The sequence below is a fragment of the Rhea americana genome, unplaced genomic scaffold (assembly GCF_003343005.1).
Source record: "Rhea americana isolate MKP2758 unplaced genomic scaffold, rheAme1 scaffold_62, whole genome shotgun sequence".
In the NCBI taxonomy this organism is placed as follows: Eukaryota; Metazoa; Chordata; class Aves; order Rheiformes; family Rheidae; genus Rhea; species Rhea americana.
Window position 1 is genome coordinate 3,835,957 of NW_028186779.1, and position 20,857 is coordinate 3,856,813.

A 20,857-nucleotide genomic window follows, 5' to 3' on the forward strand; every position below is an offset into this window, starting at 1 on the left:
TGGATCAACCTTCAGTTTGTACATGACTGATTTTGTACTAAAATAATTTTACAAGGTAGCTTTGTGCAAGTGGAGAATCTAGCAAACAGATTTTTAAAGTTCTGCTTCTTTTCACTAACATCATGTCCTTCTGGGGACAAACATTTAGGCAATTACTGTAATCACGATAAGAACTCAATTTCCCATACAAAGTATAAAAAAGAGTATCCACACAGGAATGTATAATTGCATTTACTCTCCCYCACCCCAAGAAAATCTTTCACTCAGACAGTACTAGATTGTTTATTTGATACATCAGTGTTAAAATCATACAAACACACATGGATGAAAATTAGGAATTAAATTATGTCTTCTCTTTGAGTCCCATTAGGGGAGCTGAAGGGAGCAAAGAGAGGACAAAGTAATGTGAACTCAGTGTGAAGGAATGTAGCTAATGTTCCTTATCTGACCTCATGCTGAGCCACAGCACCAGTGCTGAGCAGTTCTTCTATGGCAGCATCCTTGTACCCCAGTATGCCCTTCAGTATCTCCACTGTATGCTGCCCAACAAGAGGAGGCGGCTTGGCTTGTGATACAGAAAATTCACTGTATCTGACGGCTGGTCCTGTGAAAAAACAGATAGGAAGATACCGAAATTAACTACCTGTATTCATCCTGAACTGTTTCTGTCAGTTTAAAGGGAAGTATTTCATTTTTGGAGCAGTAATTCAGTGCTTATCAGAAGATATTTTGGAAGTATAGACTAAACAAATTCCCATTCACAATAAGCTAGTTATACATCAGTAAGCCAGTTTTAGGTGGTTCACCAAATGCAGACTTGCTGAAAGTTCATCAGACATTAAGGAAGTCCTCCCATCATTCCCAGCGGTACATCAGGAGTGCTCCGGTTCATATCCCTCATATGTCTATCATTCTCTACTAGCCGCACGATGTAGGCAATGCCCATGCCAYGCGGTGGGACAAGCTGTGGAAATCCCCACACTCCTGAACAGGAGGCAACGTAACCATAAGAACCCAAGGAAATGCCACGGTAATAGTGCCAGACCATTAAGGCCGTCAGAGCCGTGTCCTGGACAACGGGAAGCACCATCTCCAGTTAGCGGCAGCTCAAGTCCCTCYGCAGCACGCTCCGTTCTCTGTGGCAATGCAGAAGTGACATGGCACACAGCAATGACAACCCCAAGCTTGCTCTATGTTTTCTAGCAAAAATACAGGTAGCACCAGCAGTGAATAACTCAGCACTGGTTTCGTCTGGCATTTCAAAGTTGGAACTCTCACTTAGGGAAGCTCACAACATCTGAAGACTGTCATGCCTATTGCAGGTCATCAGACCTTACTTTTTAGCAATCCTCCATAGCAAAACAAACAAGAGATTTCAGCATAGTTCCTTGCAGACAAGTAGCCACACCATTACTGCAAGTCTCAAAGGAGAGAACAGACTGCAAAAATTTCCAAAATTTCCAGAATTGTCAGTTGAACGCTTTTCTTTAATACAAAATTTAACACCCTTTGATGCTTTGGACAATTGCCAAAAGGATTCCTCAATTCACAGTTGTTGTCTTTACTATACCATCAAAAAAATTTAAAGACAAAGTTGCCAATAACACTGAAGTGTTATTTAGAAATGCAAAGAAATGTGTAGGGTGTTTTATCAGGCAGAGCAGTGTTTGACTTGGTTCTGAAGGAATCAGAAACATATCAGCCAGCAAAGGAAATGAACCACAAATGAAGTGATTCTGTAAGAAAATGAGTAGTGAAGGCCACTACTTACTTGAGTGACTCTTTGTTTGAGGAGAGTTTCTGACAGAGGTCATGCAACAGGCAAAATACACCATTTTTGCAACAGTCTTCATTAAATAGATCAACTATGATTAAGTGGTTAACACAGTAAAGGTATCCACCTCAAAAAGAGACAGAATAAGATAAAAGGTGATCAGAAAAAGAGATTTTTTTTTTGTTTCAGCATGAGTGGGTATTATGAGCTCCAGTCCTAAAAAAAATAAAATAAAATAAAATAAAATAAAATAAAATAAAATAAAATAAAATAAAGCAGATCACATATCTGAGCCATTTCTGTTTGAGAACTTAGGAAAGAGTATGTCCTGGCACTGGTCAACTATGGTTCCTGTGTTTAAAGAGGGAGGGAGGTAGAATTGGGGAATTAGAGACCAAACCTTTTAACATCAAGTTCCATTAAGTATTGGAACAAATAATCATACTGAAAATACTCAGGAGATGAGTAACAACCAGTATGTTTCTATTAAGAACAAACAGTGTCTAAGCAATCTTCTGTCTTTCTGCACAGGAGAAGCACTGGAGGTGAGATACATCCCATATAACTGTAGACATGTCTACATGTAAATTTTTAGTTGCTTAGAGTCCTTAACTTTTTTTAGAGTTAGTGCAGAGGAAAAGGCACTTACAGTGCAATTCTTCTCATACATTGGTAGATGTCTAAGCCTGGCCAGACGAATTATGACCACTATCATTTTCCATGAAAGGGAGGCTAGACAAGTACCTTAGATGCAGACCTCTACCATTCAGACATGGTCAAAAAAATGTCAGGTGAGATGAACCCCCGACWACTAGGATGTCAGATCAAAATCTGGGTTTCAGAAAGAAACTTAGCACTACTATTTTTCATAAATTGAGTCAAGAAACATGGTCTAAGTAAATCTTAAGCCAGGTGTGATACCAAGTGGGCAACTTTATTCTATCAGGGGTCTTTGCTGATGATACCAAGGTGGGAAGAGTGRCTGACTGARGGCTGTGCTGCCGTTCAGAGAGACCTGGACAGGCTGGAGAGTTGGGCAGAGAGGAACCTCCTGAGGTTCAACAAGGGCAAGTGCAGAGTCCTGCACCTAGGGAAAAGTAACCCTGGGCACCAGGACAAGCTGGGGGCTGATCTTCTGGAGAGCAGCTCTGCAGAGAAGGACCTGGGAGTGCTGGTGGATGACAAGTTGACCATGAGCCAGCAATGTGCCCTTGTGGCCAAGAAGGCCAATGGTATCCTGGGGTGCATTAGGAAGAGCGTTGCCAGCAGGTCGAGAGAGGTGATCCTGCCCCTCTACTCAGCCCTGGGGAGGCCTCATCTCGAGTACTGCGTCCAGTTCTGGGCTCCCCAGTACAAGAGAGACATGGAGCTACTGGAGAGAGTCCAGCATAGGGCTACGAAGATGATCAGAGGACTGGAGCATCTGCCCTGTGAGGAACGACTGCGAGAGCTGGGCCTCTTCAGCCTGGGGAAGAGAAGACTGAGGGAGGATCTTATCAATGTGTACAAGTACCTGAAGGGAGGGTGTCAAGGGGACAGGGACAAACTCTTTTCAGTTGTCCCGTGTGACAGGACAAGAGGCAATGGGCAGAAATCGAAGCACAGGAAGTTCCGCCTGAGCGTGAGGGGGAATTTCTTCCCTGTGAGAGTGACGGAGCCCTGGACCAGGTTGCCCAGAGAAGTTGTGGAGTCTCCTTCTCTGGAGATTTTCAAAGCCCRCCTGGATGCAACTCTTTCTAACATGCTCTAGATGACCCTGCTGAGCAGGGAGGTTGGACTAGATGATCTCCAGAGGTCCCTTCCAACCTTACTGATTCTACGATTCTAAAACAGATGAATGTTTCAAGTGAGCTCCATAGGTATCTGTTCAGGATGAGGCTCTGATCTGTGTATTTCTTAGTGGTCTGCTGATACAACTCTGATTGTACCTGCTCAGTTTTCAGAGGACTTCAAGCTAAAAGTGACTGTGATTACTTTGAAGGCAGAAACAGATTTCGCAATGACCTAGCTACACTGGAGAAGTGGACTGACAAAACGGTGTAATTCAATAATGTCAAAGGGAAGGAACTACTTTTAACTATATAAATACAGAGCAGGGGATAAATAGCAAGGTAGGAATAGCTAGGGTTTATTCTGGATCACAAAATGAACATGAGTCAACAATACTAGGCTGTTGCAAAAAAAGGCAAAAGTCCTATAGGGATGTACAAACAAGAGAGAAGACTGCAGAATACATAAAATAATCATTTTGCCCTAGTTAGTACTGACAGGTCACAGCTGGAGAAGTGGCCAGTGTGAGTCCCACACTGCACAGCACCTCAAGAGATTCTACAGGAGAGCAAAAAGTAAAAAACAAGTAAAAACAACAACAACAACCCCCCCCCCAAAGAAAACCCAGCTTGCTGCAAGAAGGAAGTAAATAATCTTTTTTTATGTCCACAATGGATGATAAATAATTGACTTAAATTGAAGAAAAAAAAAAGGAGACTGACATTAGGTACTAGAAAATAAACTTATATAATGGTAAGGGTAGTGAAGAATGGAAATAGGTCTTCTGAGGAGGCTGCAGATTCCTGTCAATGAAGTTGTTGAGGAACAAGAACTGCTCTGGCATAGCTGATGCTACCTTGGGGCTTGCTGAACTAGGACTAATTCAGCTGAATTAGGTGAACTCTCATAGTCCCTTCTACCCAGCAATAATCATGAAAGGTAAGAAAAAGCTCACATCACGGATAATTTTTCTGCTATCTTATTCTCCTAATTCTACTCACTTTTTGAACATATTGAGTTCAATTTGCAAGTGAAATTTCAAGTGGGAGGTCAGTACAATTTAAATGGACAGATATGTCACTCAGTGATATTTGTATTGATTCCTCTCCCTAGAACTGAACGAGGAATGAACTGGCCTCAATACAAGCCACAGGAATAATAAAACTGCCAGCCGATATGCTTCTAAAGATAATTTCAGAGCAAAAATGCCTCTTCAAGGTTGATTAGTCTAGAAATTCGAAGTAGCAATAAAATTATTATGCAGTTTCTATAAAACAAAGAAGCAAAACAATATATCCATTTAAAGCAATCTCAATTCTGTTTGTATCTGACAGTTCTTTATACAGAGAAATTAGCAAACCTTCAAAAGGAACTAGCTGAATGTACCTACACGGTACCTACTCTAGCAGCTTTTTGCTACTGTAAATATTGCATACATTAAAATGTGAGTTGTTGCATTGATATCAAAAGACACTGAATGAAGCCTCTAATGAGAGAAAAATCAAACTTGATATTAAATGCACAAGCAGAGAATGTTTTCCACTTCGCAAAGAATTTTACAAATTAATTTTACAAACTAGAGCAAACAAGAAAATTGCACTGCAATTACAAAATCAGTGTCTTCCTTGAGTCTTTATTACTTGATGCATCATTAATCATGCTACTTTTCACTTTGATAGAGTTATAAAGTTATCTGCATTCATTCAAAGGAGCTACTTGCTAATGATCCATCATTAACGATTCTCTGTTCTTTCCTTGTGTAAATTCCACTTGGCTTCTGTGTCAATTAGGAGGGTGTAAAGCTTGCCAGTCAGGCTTCAGCAATCCCACGCTCCGACTGAACAACGCTCCCAGAGAGCAACCAGCAGAATGCTATGCAAATGCTAATTAAACACAACTGCCTTATGAGGAAACCATCCCTTGAGGCACAGAGAGGTGAACTGCTTTAATTAAGGTCAGGAGCATTTGCATATGGGTGACTTACAGGGATGGAAACAGGCCTTGGCTGGGGGTAGTGGCAGGGTTACTGGCTGGAAGGTGGAAGACAGCAGGCAMGGGGGTATTCTGGCCCCTCTGCTATAAGCAGCAAACTCTCTTCAGCCATGAAGTTAAATGAACGGATATGGTCATGTGAAGAAAGCAATGAAGCAAAGAGCAGTAGATGTGATTTACATTTGTCCTGTTAAATCAGACTTTAGGAGCTTCTTTTTCTTTTCTTACTATTGCCAGTAAACAAAACCCAAAGGGCACTTTGACTACCCTCTAAATTTCTCTAGTTATACAATTCTAGGCTAATCTGTTTTATTATTTTGACTTCTTAGGAATACTGCTAAAATACACGCTGTGCACAACAAAATGTTCAAGGCTTAATAGTGCAAAAATTTGTCAAACATTGTATCACTTGCAATTACAATAGCAACTGTACCAAGCTATCTCCAAGACTTTCCCAGCACTTGAACTCAACATCATCATTATAAATTGTATTTCGTTGGTACCCATCTGCTATAATATTTCTAGGCATCAAACAAAGCCATTAAGTTAAGACACATTAAATAGATTAAAGCAGAAGATAAAATGTGATAAAACYACTGAAACAGGACCATGCCACAGAAAGGACCCTCAAGAATGAGGGTCATTGAAGGTCAAGAATGAGAACAGGTGAAACACGGGTTACTCCTTGGGATGTGTCACAGGGCATTTCTGAGATCTAAGGCTGCAGAAGCACAGTTAATACCTGTATCGGTTCCACCTTGAGCTGCAAAAGCTTCAGTTATCTGTACTAGTGCCACAGTCTGCTGCAGTACAGGCAGGGACTAAAATCTTCATGACGGATATAAAYGTGAACCAATTTAATAAGCAGGACACTACAAGATAATTGTAGCTCAGTTTTACTCACAAGAAATTAAAGTTGAATTAGAATGATATAAAAGAAGAAAAGCACAGTATATAAGAGTGGATAAATGTAAAAACCTTTCCTTTGTCTTAACAAATAGCACTCCAGCATCACTGTGCAGCAGTCACTTGATAATACTTTTGCTACAGCACAAGTTAGAGCATATTGAAACAATCTCATTCYCAAACTATGTAGAGGGAATTAGGCCTGGGGACAGCCAAGCTCAGGGAAAAGTCATGATTATTTGTTATTATTCAAGTGGGACATGGAAAAAGAAGGGGGAAATTTGAACTGATGTATGTGTACACATTCTGCTTGCACTATAGCATCATCTACATTCACTAAAAAGAGCAATGAGAAATCCAACACCACTGATTAGTTAGCTCTACCTCAGCTCACAATATAATCTACATACATGCAGGAATTGCCTAAAAACAAACCAAATGCTTGTGCCTCTTCCAAATAACATGGTGTTGCTACATAACAGTTTTGCAATTCCAATGAAATATAGTCAACAGTCAGCAGAGATGGCCCAGAGCCAATACATTTGCACCCAGCTTCCATATTCACTACAGTGCAAGAGTTTGGGATATTCCATCAGCTAGTTATGAAACCAGCCTAAGCGGAAGATCAGGAAGAAATAAGAAGAGAGTTTTAAGGCATTGAAAAGGAAAGAATATGGAACGGGTCAGAAAAAGAGGCTTAGTGGCTGCAAGAAAAGACACTTGAGAGTTAAAGTGCTATGTTCAGGAATATGTTATCAGGAGCGAGCCAGAGGAGACCTCATTTTGAATATCTGGTCTCTTCCCTTTTGTCCCAGTCATGATTTCTGTTAATCCCTTTTTCACAGCTGAGAAGGAGATGGGGTGCCTGAACACACAGTACAGCCCAGCTTGGTTAAACTGAGTTTCTTCYCCTTGACAAAACACAAAATCCAAAAGGTGCAGCTACTATGACTAGGTTTGTGAAACACACAGGTTTCAGGAAATGTCTGGAATGAAGTATCTGCTCCATCTTAACTGTGCTTAACTGCATCTTAACTAGAGTTTTTTGTTTCTTACTAAAGGTCTGAAAGTTTGAGAGTTTGGGGGATATCTCAGGAATCTTTTACATCTCTGGGAAAAATCTCTTCCTTTTCCTTTATGTCAGGTTTGTTCATTTGCCTTGTAMGAACAACTTGTAATAGATTTGGGGAAAAAAGCAATTAATGAAGATAATATTTGAAGACTCAGTCCTCCTTCCCTCATGGTGGGTTCCACTTCCTCCCCCACTTAAAGTACAGCCACACGAAGTGTTCACTTGGCATCCAGCACAACTCAGAGGGTGGAAAACTTTGGCAGGATGAAGTAGAGTAGGAATGAGTAACTGAGAGTGGAGAGACGAAATTTTTCAAATGGCAAGAAAAAAGGCAAAACTCATGTTAGGAGCCATACAAACACATATGCATGTGCAGTAAATAATATCAATACTAGAAATATCTATGAACCATCTGTTTACCTTTTCTCATTTGGCAAATGTGGACGGCCATGGGAGAGCTATGATGAATATCCAATGTCACAAGAGTCAAGAATGTAAATACTGAGCCACTGTGAGATGAAGGAATTTACATGCAAATCAAAAAAAAAAAAAAAAAAAAGTTTACCCGTGATGGTCATAGACAGTTGTTTAAAAGTCAGATCACATTTAAACCTATATTTAGGCATCCAAAGAATCCATTATATAATTCATAAGTCCCTTTGTCAAAGTTATAAAGATTTTTTTCAGATGAAACTGCATATGTAGAAATGCATGAGAATACATTTTATGGTATCAGACCACATCCTGGATAAAGTAGACGTAAATAGCACTCAAAATTTATAGAATTCTTTACATTTTCAAAGTGTCATCAAACTAATTATACCTAATTAATCTTGCACAACAGCTGGGGTAAAGGAAATCGTTTCTCAATCACTCTGGTTGCATATTTGAAAGTGATTCTGCACAATTACATTATTCGAGTAATCTAATTTTGAGAGATGACTCTTGGCACCAAAAAGCTTCAAGAATCTTGCAGAAAGGCGGTGTCTACTGGTTCCCATATGTATCACCTCACAACTCTGAAAATTTTGCCTAACGTTTTGTACAGACCCATAAGGTTCCATTTCTTCATAAAACCCCCAAAGACCTTAAGAGAAGACTCAAAGAAAGACAGGAAGCAAGATAACTAGTAAGAATACTCAGGGGCAGCAATTTTAAAGATCCATAGGTTCCCTGGGTAGTAATCTGTAGCTTCATTTCCTAAGGAAACAAGTTTATGTRTCTGTGCTGTCTTTCTAATCATCTGTTTGTCTGCCTTGCCCTCCGCACAATAACTTCTGAACTTGTCAATCTTGACCGAAGTGTAGAAATCTCAAGGAAAATTAAGTTCCTACCATTCTGGCAAAAATTGGCAGCTGCTGAAGGAAAGAAACCCAAATTAGTGCCATACTGGCATTAAAAAAAAAAAAAAAGAAGAAGAAGAAGAAGAAGAACTCGCCATTATATATTCTGGTTTGCTACAACTGGCTCACCAATAAGTACAGAATCATCTCTCTAAAAGTCGCCTAACACAAACTGTCTTTCATCAGGGAGACACAGCATACAGGACATGAGGAAAGTTCAGCTTACCATCAAAGAGTATATGAAGGGTTTAAAAGGGACAAAAGTCTAAATGAAAACAATACAAAGTTCAGTTCCACTGCTTATGGAACAACTTCCAGGTGTCTTTTCTATAGTATTGCGGGAGGTAGATCCAGGCTGCACAAGCCCAAGCAAAGGAAGCTAGACACCCCTACTTTAACATAAATTGTTCTCCTAGGAAGAAGCTGAGGAAGTAGAAGGCAATGGAGAAACAAAACTGGGAGAAGCCTTGCAAAAATTTGAAATGAAAAATGTACGCAGGCAAGCCTAAACTACTGAAAATTCAAGTTAGTCCAATGTAATTTTTCTCAATTCACAATCTAATCGATACATAACTCAATATACAATCCTGCCACCGCATGCAGGTTAACCACACGATGCGTACCTAGTGCAGAAATTATGGGGTGAGGTTGAAAGGTTTGTGCTACGCAGGAGGTCAGGCTATGYGATCGTAACAGTTCTTTCTGGGCATAAAACCTACAAAACTTCTGAAATGCTCATAGGGTGAAACTGTTCCCACACAACAGGGTTAGGGTTAAGATAGACCCTCCTCTGATACTGAAGAGGTTAAAGCACATCATGCTGTTCCCCTTAGTTATCTTTATTTTAAGGCCAAAGGCCTTAACTGCTGTGCCTTGAGGAGAGAGATTAGAGAGAAGTGTGCTACTGGCAGGGAACAAGAAAAATCAAAATGCCACYGGAAATGCAGCTCCTGAAAGGACAGAGGATGGACTAGATGCTATATGCTCACATGATCCTGGAAGCTGAATCATGCCCCCAGCTGCACAGGAAGGCAGAAAGCTCCTGCAGGCACTCCAACTGAGCCTGGCGAAAACTATTTCCCAGCCCCATTCTCGTGGTTAGTATGACCCTGCATGCTTGAATAAGACACACCAGCCAGCCCAGAAAGGTGTCTGTAACTCCTCAGTACACCAATCTGTCCCTTCCTGTATCCTGTCTCTAGCTATACGTTAGATTCTTGGGCTCTTCAGAGACCCCGAAAGTAATCCTCTTGGCCAGCTGCGCACCATCAGAGCGGGAGCAGATGAGCTGTTCTGTACTCTTCAGGCAACCAGCTGAGGTCCTGATACCTGAAGTTGATTCTAGTTCCTCAATTCAGAGAGGCAACATAATGCACACTGAAGAATATTCACAGTCGGAGCCTAAGGCTGGGTATAATTTCCTCTCACAACACTTACTCGCTAAAACTGCACTTTTTCAGGGTAGGGGGCTTTAAGCCTTTACAAAAAAACAGTAAAAATAATATAAAATTAAAAAACATCAGGCTTTTTTTTTTGCTGAAATTCGGAAGTATTTTCAATACATTCTTTTAGGCAACTTTTGCAAATACATTTGTCACCCCCAAGCAGCCTGACAAGGTTCACATTACAAGTTTGATCTTCCAGCTCCCAGTGAGCATTTTTGTATGGCCTTTGCTTGAAGTCTTTGTCTGGTTATTTCTGTACCCTTCTGGAAGYGTGGACATCAGAACAGGGCATAGATTACTGCGCAGAGGCAAAAGCATTTTTCTGTGTCCCCTTTTTATACCTCCAAGGAGTGGATCAGCTCTTTTCAATGCAGCTTGTAATGGGAACTTATGTTAAGATGATTATTTGTCATGACTCCCACTATCCTTCTTTAAATCTCTTTCCAAAATCAGAGGTATCTGTTCCACTTATGCTACCTAGTGCCCCTGTTTTATGTAATAAAACCCACTGTAAGGGCTGCTTCAGCAGTGAGAGTTGGTAGGCAGGATATGATGTGAGCTGGGTGGCAAATCGCTCACAACAGAAGCAATTTATCCAATAGCTTTTCTTTAGTTGCCCGCCCAAACCCACTAGTACAGACAATCTATTCATTAATTTAGGATGGTTAATGTGACACCAATCTTAGACTGTAAAGAAAAAGAAATTGAGAAATGAAAGCCTTTTTCAGTCCAGCTGTAGCAGAACAACTCATAATCRCTTCCAAAGCCTTTTACATTGATAATTTCTCCTTAACAATCCATTGTTTTGGGCAAAGGATTAAGTCTCAAAAGGGGCTKCTTCTATTACAAGGCAAGGATCAGACATTTAATTGGATGTCAAATCATGTGTTGTATGTTTACTGCCACMTACATTTATTCTACACATCCTTAGACTGTTCCTCTGCGGCCACGATGCACACACATATAAACCTTCACAGCTGGAAAATTCAACAATCAGTCGGTACTTTCTCGCCTGGTTAGTGACCCACACCAAGTATGTATCTGCTGAGAGAGTATTAGAATAATGGAAAAAGTCATCAGCTGTAGCACAGCCAAGGAAATTCTGATGGTTGAAATTCTTCTACATAAATGACGACCAGGTAACTTTATGTTTGAGCACCATGGAAATATTTGAAACTTGATTCTCAAGCAAGGCAACTGTGATTAAGTAGGGCTGAGGACTACGCACAGCCTGATCACTCTTCCAAAAGCTCTCCCACTCCACCCTCCATTTACTCCTGCTGTCCCTTGCGCAGCAGAACTAGGCCAACTCCAGCGCGCAGGGACTTTCCCTGGCAAAGGAGGATGGGAAGGGATTTGATACTTTGTTTTGGATTACTTGAAGAACTGCAAATTACATTTTTAGCTCTTTTTGGGTAAGGTGCCCAGACTCCTTGAGGCATAGGCTACTAAAAATGTTGGCTGAGTTTTGAAAAGCACTGTGCAATTTGGGACAACTCTGTTTTTGAGTGTCGTACTTGAGACATCTTGAGAGGGGCCCAGTTTTCAGAAAAAGCTGAGGACATCCAAAAATCATTCTCTTTTAGGATGTCTCAATTTGACTGTCCAGAGGCATCTGGTATTCAAAGTAGACAGAGGAGCAAACAGCCCTTCATTTTGCAAGAGAAAATAAAACATTGGCTATGTAACTCTTTCTAGCTACATCTATTTTCCCATTCCCTCTTTCAAAGCGATCATCAGTTTAAATCTTAAATTCTTTAAAGGGGCACAGAGTGCTTGGATCAGGGTCAGGGAGTGGGGCAGCGAGAGGACGTATTTTACACGAGGCTGTTTTTTTCCCCCACACATTTATAACTGGCAATTTGATCAATAGTGTCTCAGTGCGAAGGATTGGGAACAGCTTTGGCTTTCCATTGTCTGCTGCCAACCCCTGACATGTGATATTCAGCTCATCAGCTCGCAAATATCAAAGCAGTATGGGGCACAGAGGAACAGCCGTTTCAAACCCGGCAGCCTTCGCTTTGATTTCTGGCTGTGTGGGCATGCCGATGTGAGTGTGTGTATGTTAGTTAAGTATAGGCTGGCTCTGTAGCTAAGTTCTTGTGGTTTCTAACATTTGCCAGCCTTTACTCTCTCAGAAGGGATTTCAGTGTTGCAGTCTACCCTACAACGGGCAAAAGAGTCAGAAATCATCTCTGCTCGCCCACAAAGACTAGAGTAGGATTAAGAAACAGAAATTTAAGAGTCAGACACACCCATGAAGAGGAATGAGGCACAAGGTTAGGAAGCCATCCAAAGCTCGGTTGCCTATCCTCTTACTAAACTAAACTAAAAAGACTCTTTTTTGCTCAAGAAGACAACTGAAAAGCTAGGGAACAAAAATTAAAATCAGATTGAAACCAGCCATGCCTAAGCAATATCCCATCTTAAATGTGCACAGATCAGTTTCATTAAAATATTTCCCCATTCTCTCTTTTTTCCACCTACTAATATTTTGGCTGTTTCCTCTATCTCCCCTTTAAACTGCAAAGCAAAATGTTTTTACTGACGTGGTTTGTAATTTTGGAGCCCTGATCTTAAGCAGCAGGTGCTTAGTTTTAATGGAATTTTTCCATCCTTGAATGTCTGGGAGCATCAGTAGCACCTCCCTCCTACACAGCTCCTCACCTTTGATGCTTTGCCATTCGTACTTGTGGGTTTTCATTTACTATATTTCTTTTGCTTCCCAGAATCTGCTTTTTCACTGCAAACCCTTCAGTCTCCCCTCTCCTTTCTTTTACCTCATATGATTGGAAAGTGCCATCTCCTAAAAATCCTTACAAAATATGAAGGACCTGGCTGTCTCTGGCCTCATTCTCAGAAACGCTGTGTCTACTTTATACTGTTCTGGCAATTTAGAAGGGCCCTAGAATGGTTGTAAATATTTGCATCACAAGAACAATTACTTTTTAATTGCCAGAGGTCCTAGGGCTGCTCTGCACAAAAACTGGAACCAAAATAACAGTTGGTTTTACTTCATACAATTAGTTATTTTGGAGCAAGTCTGTGTGTGGGCACTTTTGTTCCACACTAACAGTTTTCATTTCAATTTAATTTTAACTTTTTAGCTAATTCATTTTTAGTTAATCTTCTCTTATAATTTCCTCTTTGGAGTTAAGGTAAATTATTTTATACAGACTTAATCTCGAGCAAACTCCAAGGTAAAAGCATCCATGCTCAGCTTGCACTGATAATAACTAAAAGCATGGATTAAAAGTAGCTGTGTCAATTCCAGTTTGTTTGTAGAACAAATGGGATTCACATCCTAACATCAGAGTTAGAGATGCCACAATAAATGAATTATGCCAGCTCTGCCCCGATGCCGGTAGATTGCTCCCAAACAGCCCTATTCAACAAAGTTTAATTGTCAGGTGTTTATTTTACCTAGGAATCTATCTGCTCAGTTTTTGCTTTAGTAAGGCTTCCAAAAGCATTTATATTTCGTTGGTTATTACAGAACAGCTTCTTCTTCTCGTTATTCAGCTTTCTATTGCTTAGCATATACACATGTATATTGCTACATAGATCTTGCTCAAAAAGGAATGACATGCTGCAGAAATGACTATCTATCTCCTTGCTCCCAAATAACTTGACATTACTTTGACTGAAAACTGTGCCTGGTAAATTATGGATATGCATTGTGCTGCAGTAAATCACAAGGGCTCACGTAGCTTTCTCATAACTACATTTTAATTGAGTTTTCCATTCTTAACAAGGCAACACAATTCTAGAAAGTCGTACCAGCCACTTCCTTAATCCACAAAGCTCAGAGGCTATCTTCTGCTCTGACAGCATGCAAAAATGTTTAATGCTAACACAAATACCTTTCATAGATTATTCTGATTCTCAGGCTGATTTCTAAGCCAGCTGTTCTCTGCCTGATTCAATGTGCAGATTTCATTTTAAAACACAGAATATTCCCTGGTTACCTGCCATATAACTAGATCTTACAGGTGTAGAGCATGTTTGTAATGCTTGTTCATCCACATGCAGGAAAAAAAAATCATAAAATACTTGCGTAGTTTTTTTTTTTTTGGATTCTAATGTTCTCCCCCAACTTTCAGATACTGTATCAACTGAAAAATGCCAGGAATTACTTCATGCTTTATGAATGTACCTGTTACAGATTATATTCATTAATTTCAAAGCCAGCTGCTATTTTTGCTTAAAGTAATTCTTGATGGTGCACATTTTATAACAAAAATCTTTTAAGAACTGCTTGCTTTGACTTATAAACATTTAAGTCTACCCTAATGATAGACCTATTGCTGTCCTGCTCCTGTTCACACAAGTAGGGAAGCTAGCATATTGCTCTTTGTGAGACTTAATCTGTCTACAGCAAATTTGACACACAAATAACGCCAAATACAAAGGAAGTCCTAAGAAAGCTATTAGAAGAGACTAGTAATCACTTAGTTTTAGAAATAGCAGGACTGCAGAGTTGGGAGTCCAAAAAGTTGGATTCAGATCCTGGCTCTGTCACTGATCAGCTCTGACCACAGACAAATCACATTCCTTTTACCACACCCTTATATTTCACTTATAGCTTTGTTAGTCTTGTCTATTTAGATTATAAAATATTAGAGACTGCAGTTGTCTCTCACTATTCGTCTTTAAGTATATGAAACARTAGGCCATGCTTTGTAGTGGACTTTTAATACAAGTAACAGTTTTCTGATATCCTGTCTCCCAGAGATGCTTCAGAGGACTATGAACCACTATCCCAAGTTATATCTGATAAACTGTGCATTACTCCGCTGTGGGGGAAATCTCTCTCTAATCCTCAATCCATCTGTCTTGCTGTGCTGCAAGTGATAGTTTCTGGGCAGAGAGCATACTAATTGCAGGATTAAAACCTTAGCTAACTCTTTGGGTGGAAACTGTTTCCCATAATGTAGTACAAAACACATGTTGGTTTCTGTCTGCAGATCCTGAAACAGCACAGCCCTGATCTTGACTGGGATATTTAGGTTCTCTATTGAAGCATGTCTGTGCAATATAATCCAATTAAAATTAAATAATAAGTAGGTATCAAAAGGTATTATTGAGATTTTARTGGCTCCAGTATTGCTTAGCCTGGGTTTAAGTTGTTCTTTGAAGGCAGAAGCAATTGTGCTGAATGTAGTGAATTATGCACCTTCTCTGAACGCACACAAGCTTAGAGCTGAAAAATTAACTCTAATTTTCACTATCATAGTAGTATTTCAATTTTGCAAATGCACAGAGATTTGAAACATTCTCAAGTACAATCTCAAGTACATCTCTGTATATAACATTTTGTTGTGCTATCTGTCATTTCTGTGGACCTACAAATTATTACTCACTGAGGTGAACGACTGACATTATTGTTGTGACATAGACTCCACTGCTGAGCTACAAGAAACTGCTGGTCCTCAAAACCTCTACTTCCTGCGGGTAGATAGGAGGCATATAGCAGACCAGAATACCCTCAGATGCCTCTTGATACCACCAGCTGTGGAGGGACTCTTTGACAAATTATTCTGCATACATCTCATCTTCTCAGGTCTCTCCAGCCAAAACCCAGCTTGCTAACAAAGCATTAAACTTTCCATATTATTAAAACATATTGAAAAAGCTGGAAATAAGCTCACTTTTCAAGGAAAGTTAGATTGTTAGACAAAAGGTTTTTTTTTTCTTAATCTATTTTTTATGATTGTGTCATTGGTTGCAGTGAAACCATAAGACATCACAGGTAGTATCAACCAAACAGCCTTCATCTATCAGGTAGTCTACGTTTTTCAACACTTGAATCAAATCCCCATGACATAAAGCATTAATAAAGTTAAGAGCAAAGTTGGTTGGGTTAAGGGGTGAAGGAAACAGGATGAGATATGCAGTAGGCTGGGGCAATAGATGTTTTTTAAGTTCAGGAGTTATAAAAACAGATTTGTGTTTGGAGAAATGTAGCTCTTGTAGAGCATGGGACTAAGCTCAGTGAAGTCAAACATTTCTACATTACTAACTTCACTACCATCTTTTAACTCCTCTCTTTCCTTATCTTAACATGGCCCAACCAATAACCTGTTACCACAGCCAGGCCTGCCTTTCCAACTAAACTATTTCCATATTTTTGGCACTACTCTTTGTTCTCTTTTGTAAACAAATGCCACCAGGGCAAACCTTTGCCCTCCAATACAGACTACGAAAGTTAACATAAAAGCATAAAAACAAGCAAACTGGCTCAGCATATCTAATCCAGTATGTTAGACCTCTCTCTAACAATGATCAAAAATAGACGCTTTTGGAAGAGGATGAGAATAGGGGGAGAACATCCAACATCTCATCCAAATTTCCCATGTCAGCTTTTCCTCTTACAGAAACTCCTCTGTTCTTCCCAAATCCTGCTCCCTAATCTCCCATTAACAAAAGCCTACCCTAAGATACTGATAATAATCACCATGAGCAACTTAATACACCACAAGATAATATATCCCATGTTTTGTCTCAGCCTTCCCATGTAGCTCAGTTACTCATCAACCATCAATGCCCCATCCCCCTTAACTCCCCATGGCACTTGCCTCTGAATCCCAAGCTCTGTTCCTCCCCTGACTCTCTCCTTCCTCAAAACCCCTATTGACCTCACATATTGAATACTCTGGATACCCAACAGTCTTCACTTTTCTTATTTCTCCAGGCCCTTCATTGATCTGGGTACGCTATTATGTTTCTCATATAAGCTGACCAGTTGCATCTGTATATTGAAAACAATTTGTGAGACAGAGAAAGATGAGTGAGCACTTCTGACTAAATAGATTTTATTTGCTTAATTCTTCTGGATTTGTTAGATCTCTGCAGCTGGGATTTATCTGTAATGATAAGCCACGTAACTCCACTTTGCAACACACACTGCAACTGATGATTTTAAGCAGGTGTGGGAAAATTCAGCAAAGCACTAATGGCTCCTAAAACTGCCCCACAACCTGAATTCATGCTCAAAGTTGTAATGCCAATTTAACACATAAAGTGTTTTTTGTAAGTAAGTTCTGTGTCTGGAATCTCCAGTCWTTTTAGACACTGACCACAAACAAAAGTAAAAACTGATTAAGATGAAGAAATCAAATAAGGTGGGAGAACGGGTGTACTGCCATTCAGGGTAGGATAAATTTCATATCCCTGCTTTTGAATTCATTTGTTTCATTTGATTTATTTAATTTTGCAAGATTTAGAACTCTCTGTGGAACTACATTCTTTAGGTAGATGCAACAACAGTCTTCAATACTGCAGACTTCTGCAAGGGATGTGAGAAACAGGATCACCTTCTCCGCAGAGAAATCCAACTTCTGTTTTTCTGGGTCACTCAAAGGAAAGACATGACTACAACATCTTTATTCATTCTCCTAGGCCAGCCAACAGCAACAGACTTTTAATATAAAAGGTCTGTGGACTAGATTATCAGTTTATTAACTATGGCATCAACCAGGTGCATATAGGCTTTCCCTCCTCTCTATTCCCAATCAGCTTTGACATGACTAAAGAGAAATCAGACAAGTCAAAGTTTTCACAAATGACTGAGTAGGAATTCAAGATGCCCTTACTTTTGGATCTGAGATGCTTGTAGTGGGCCTAATTGGAAGGAACAACACTCACTGAAATTCAGTCTTTAATGCATCTTCAGCTGGGTAACCAAAATCAAAGTATCCTGAATCATTTACCAACATTGAAAAGTTCATCTTAATTATTCTTTTTGTGCTGTAGCCTTCCTGTTTCATAAAGCCTTCTGTGTTCTTCTAAAAGATGCTATACAATGTCAGCTCAAAACCTATTAAATAATTATGTCCTGCTTTGTGTACAGATATAACATAAACAGAGAACGTACTTCTGCTTCATATGGTGTGCTTTCCATGACGTGACATGTGGAAAATGCTGTTGAAATCAATGGCAAATGAGAGCACGCAAATAATCTCTACATCTGTGTACAAGTAAGCCCACAAGTTTCACAGAAGCTGCTTATATGGGATGTTTTTAGAGTGAGAAAGACAGAAAGGAAAAATGGGTTATTTCTGAATAGTTTTAATTAAGTCAGTGGATGATCTCCTTATTCCTGTTCATACCAAGGTATATTTTACAGCTTGAACAGCTTTAATAGGATTCAGATCCTATTTTTTAAAAAAGGTTTAACTCTAGCTATCTATCACATTMATTAAAAAACATAAATAGTATTGCTCTCAAATGAAAGACTCAGAATCAGATTCAAAAAATATTTTATCTTTTAAATACAACATAAAATCAACATGAAGTCAAGAACCTAAAGAAGACTTAGAAACTTTAATATTTTGTTGAGTCTGGGCCATCTTTAAGATTTTCTGAGCATTGCAGAAATATGATTGCATTCTGAGAGGTCACAAACCGACCATACTAGGCAAAGTAGACTATTGGTCACTTTTTAAATTCTTAGATTTGATATTTCTGAATAAAACACACTATTAGAAAACACAAATCCTGTGTTATTTTCATTACAAGCTAGCACCCAGTTAACAATGTCCTTGCAGGGAGAAACTGTTGTCACAGGAAAGTTCTTAAGAATGAGAAAAAGTGACTGCAAATGTGGGAAAACAGGAAGAAAATGCTATTAAGCTTATACAAGAACTGTTTATGTTCATTCACATTTGAATCCTGATCCAGATATGTAAAAATCAATAGTACTAATAGTATTATGATCAATTGGACAAATTCTTCGACTGCACTGTAACACTGTGGCATGGGAAYGGGAATACACTGAAATCAGCCTTTTTCCATGATTCAGAAAATTTAATTTAAGTGATAGAAACACAGGAGGTCTGAGATTTATTAGAAGATTGAATTGTAAGGTGCGATTTTTCCCTTAAGTGCAAATCAAATATTCTCTGTGATATATATTGTACAGTAACACACTATCTAGAATTGCTAGAAAAGAGGAAAAAAGAAAAATATCCTTACAGAATTTTAACACATTGTGCATACAAATGAGTGCTCATAAAAAACAATGTTTCCAATGTGATGAAACCAGTATCAGTTTTTAGTCATACACTTCCAATATAACTGTGGTATTTCACATTCATTAGTGGTACAAACTTCAAACACGGGTCAGAAAAGAAATAAATTTCATACCAGTGCATCTAAATTTCCATTTCAACTACATACATGTGTATGAACTTGCTGTTGATACGTACAAGTGTATTGATATTATATAGATGCATACATACTTGCATTCATACAATCAGTTGTATACATAATATATGTATTTATATAGCACACACACAACCACTTTTGTTAATAAGACTGCGAGGTTTTCAGGTGCTTACATACTGCCCATATGGAGGATATAATAAGGAAAAGCAGGCACAGGTTTTGAGTTGCTTCCCTCTAACAAAAGCCTGACACTTATGAAACGGTATCTTTGACATTCCCAGTACAAATCTGAGGGAGAACAAACATTGGACACAGAGCCATAAAATTCTAGCACCTTCACTAACTTGCTGTACAGCTTTACACAAAATACATACGCATGTAGTTGTGAAGCAGCCAACCATTTCATCATGTGCCTAAATTACTCGGTCTCCCCAGCTGTAAAATAGTCATAACGGTATTTGCTGACTTGACTCTCTGGCTAATGCGAAGACCTAGGTAACACTTGTGCAGAGCAAGTAGTAGTGTAGTGTATACAGKGCTATGACCACTGTGACTACTGAAATTCCCTTAGAACAATGACAATAAACTTCTCCTATTTCACATGCCAATATGCCTAGCAGCAAAAGATTAGAGAATTCTGCACCTAGACATGGGAGGCATGTTCTCTTTGTGATGTCCCCCATGGTGTTTTTCTCCTCACTGTTCAAAATCAGATACCTGATGGGGGCATGACATCATTCTCTTTGCACCAGTACATCCTTCTTTTCCCCTTCCAATAGAAACCAGGATAAGGGAGAGTGAAGGGACAGTCGGATCACGGAGAGCTGAGATGTATAGCCACCTGCATCTGTGAGCTGTGAAGGTCCCTATGTTGCAGAGAACAAACACAGAGAGACCAGACATAAGGAGCCAGGGAAGAGGCAGTGAGAGCCTGAAGTCTGGCACATGTCAATGCTGCAATGAGGAAAGGAAGGCCAAGTGGTCAAGTAGATAGTCAAGGACTTCAGTGCATGAAATTCACTTCTTTTCTTCTTTGCCATGAGTGCCCTTGAGTGACCTTCTTTGTCCCTGTGAAACAGGGATAACAGTTCTCAAGTGGCTTTCAGGATGTTAAGGTTTGTGTATTTATCTATTGTCTAYATGCAATGGTAATAGACCCATTAAAGTATCTTGAACAAATAGGAGCTGTATTTTTCAATCAAATTTATTCAAAAAAAATTAAGGGTTGGTACGAATGAAAAGTCAAATTTTTTATTTTATATGAGTTAAAGTACTCCTTGAGATAAAAATGAAATAGACTGCTATGATTATTAAGGGCATTCAAAACACACACACACATACACATGCTTAAATATTGAGCTCTGGTAATAGTACTGCAATACCAACC

The 20,857-nt window shown here is 39.4% G+C and overlaps 1 protein-coding gene across 2 annotated transcripts in view; it reads right to left on the reverse strand.

Annotated features, from left to right (window-relative positions):
• Positions 1–266: 266 nt before the first annotated feature.
• The window catches only part of SUGCT (succinyl-CoA:glutarate-CoA transferase), a 332,460-nt gene continuing 311,869 nt past the window's right edge, over positions 267–20,857 (reverse strand). For both annotated transcript variants that reach the window (XM_085320193.1, XM_085320192.1), the window contains one exon: positions 267–604. In XM_085320193.1, the coding sequence (XP_085176319.1) occupies positions 441–604 (164 nt within the window). In that variant the 3' untranslated portion in view covers positions 267–440. The remainder of the gene's footprint in view (positions 605–20,857) is intronic.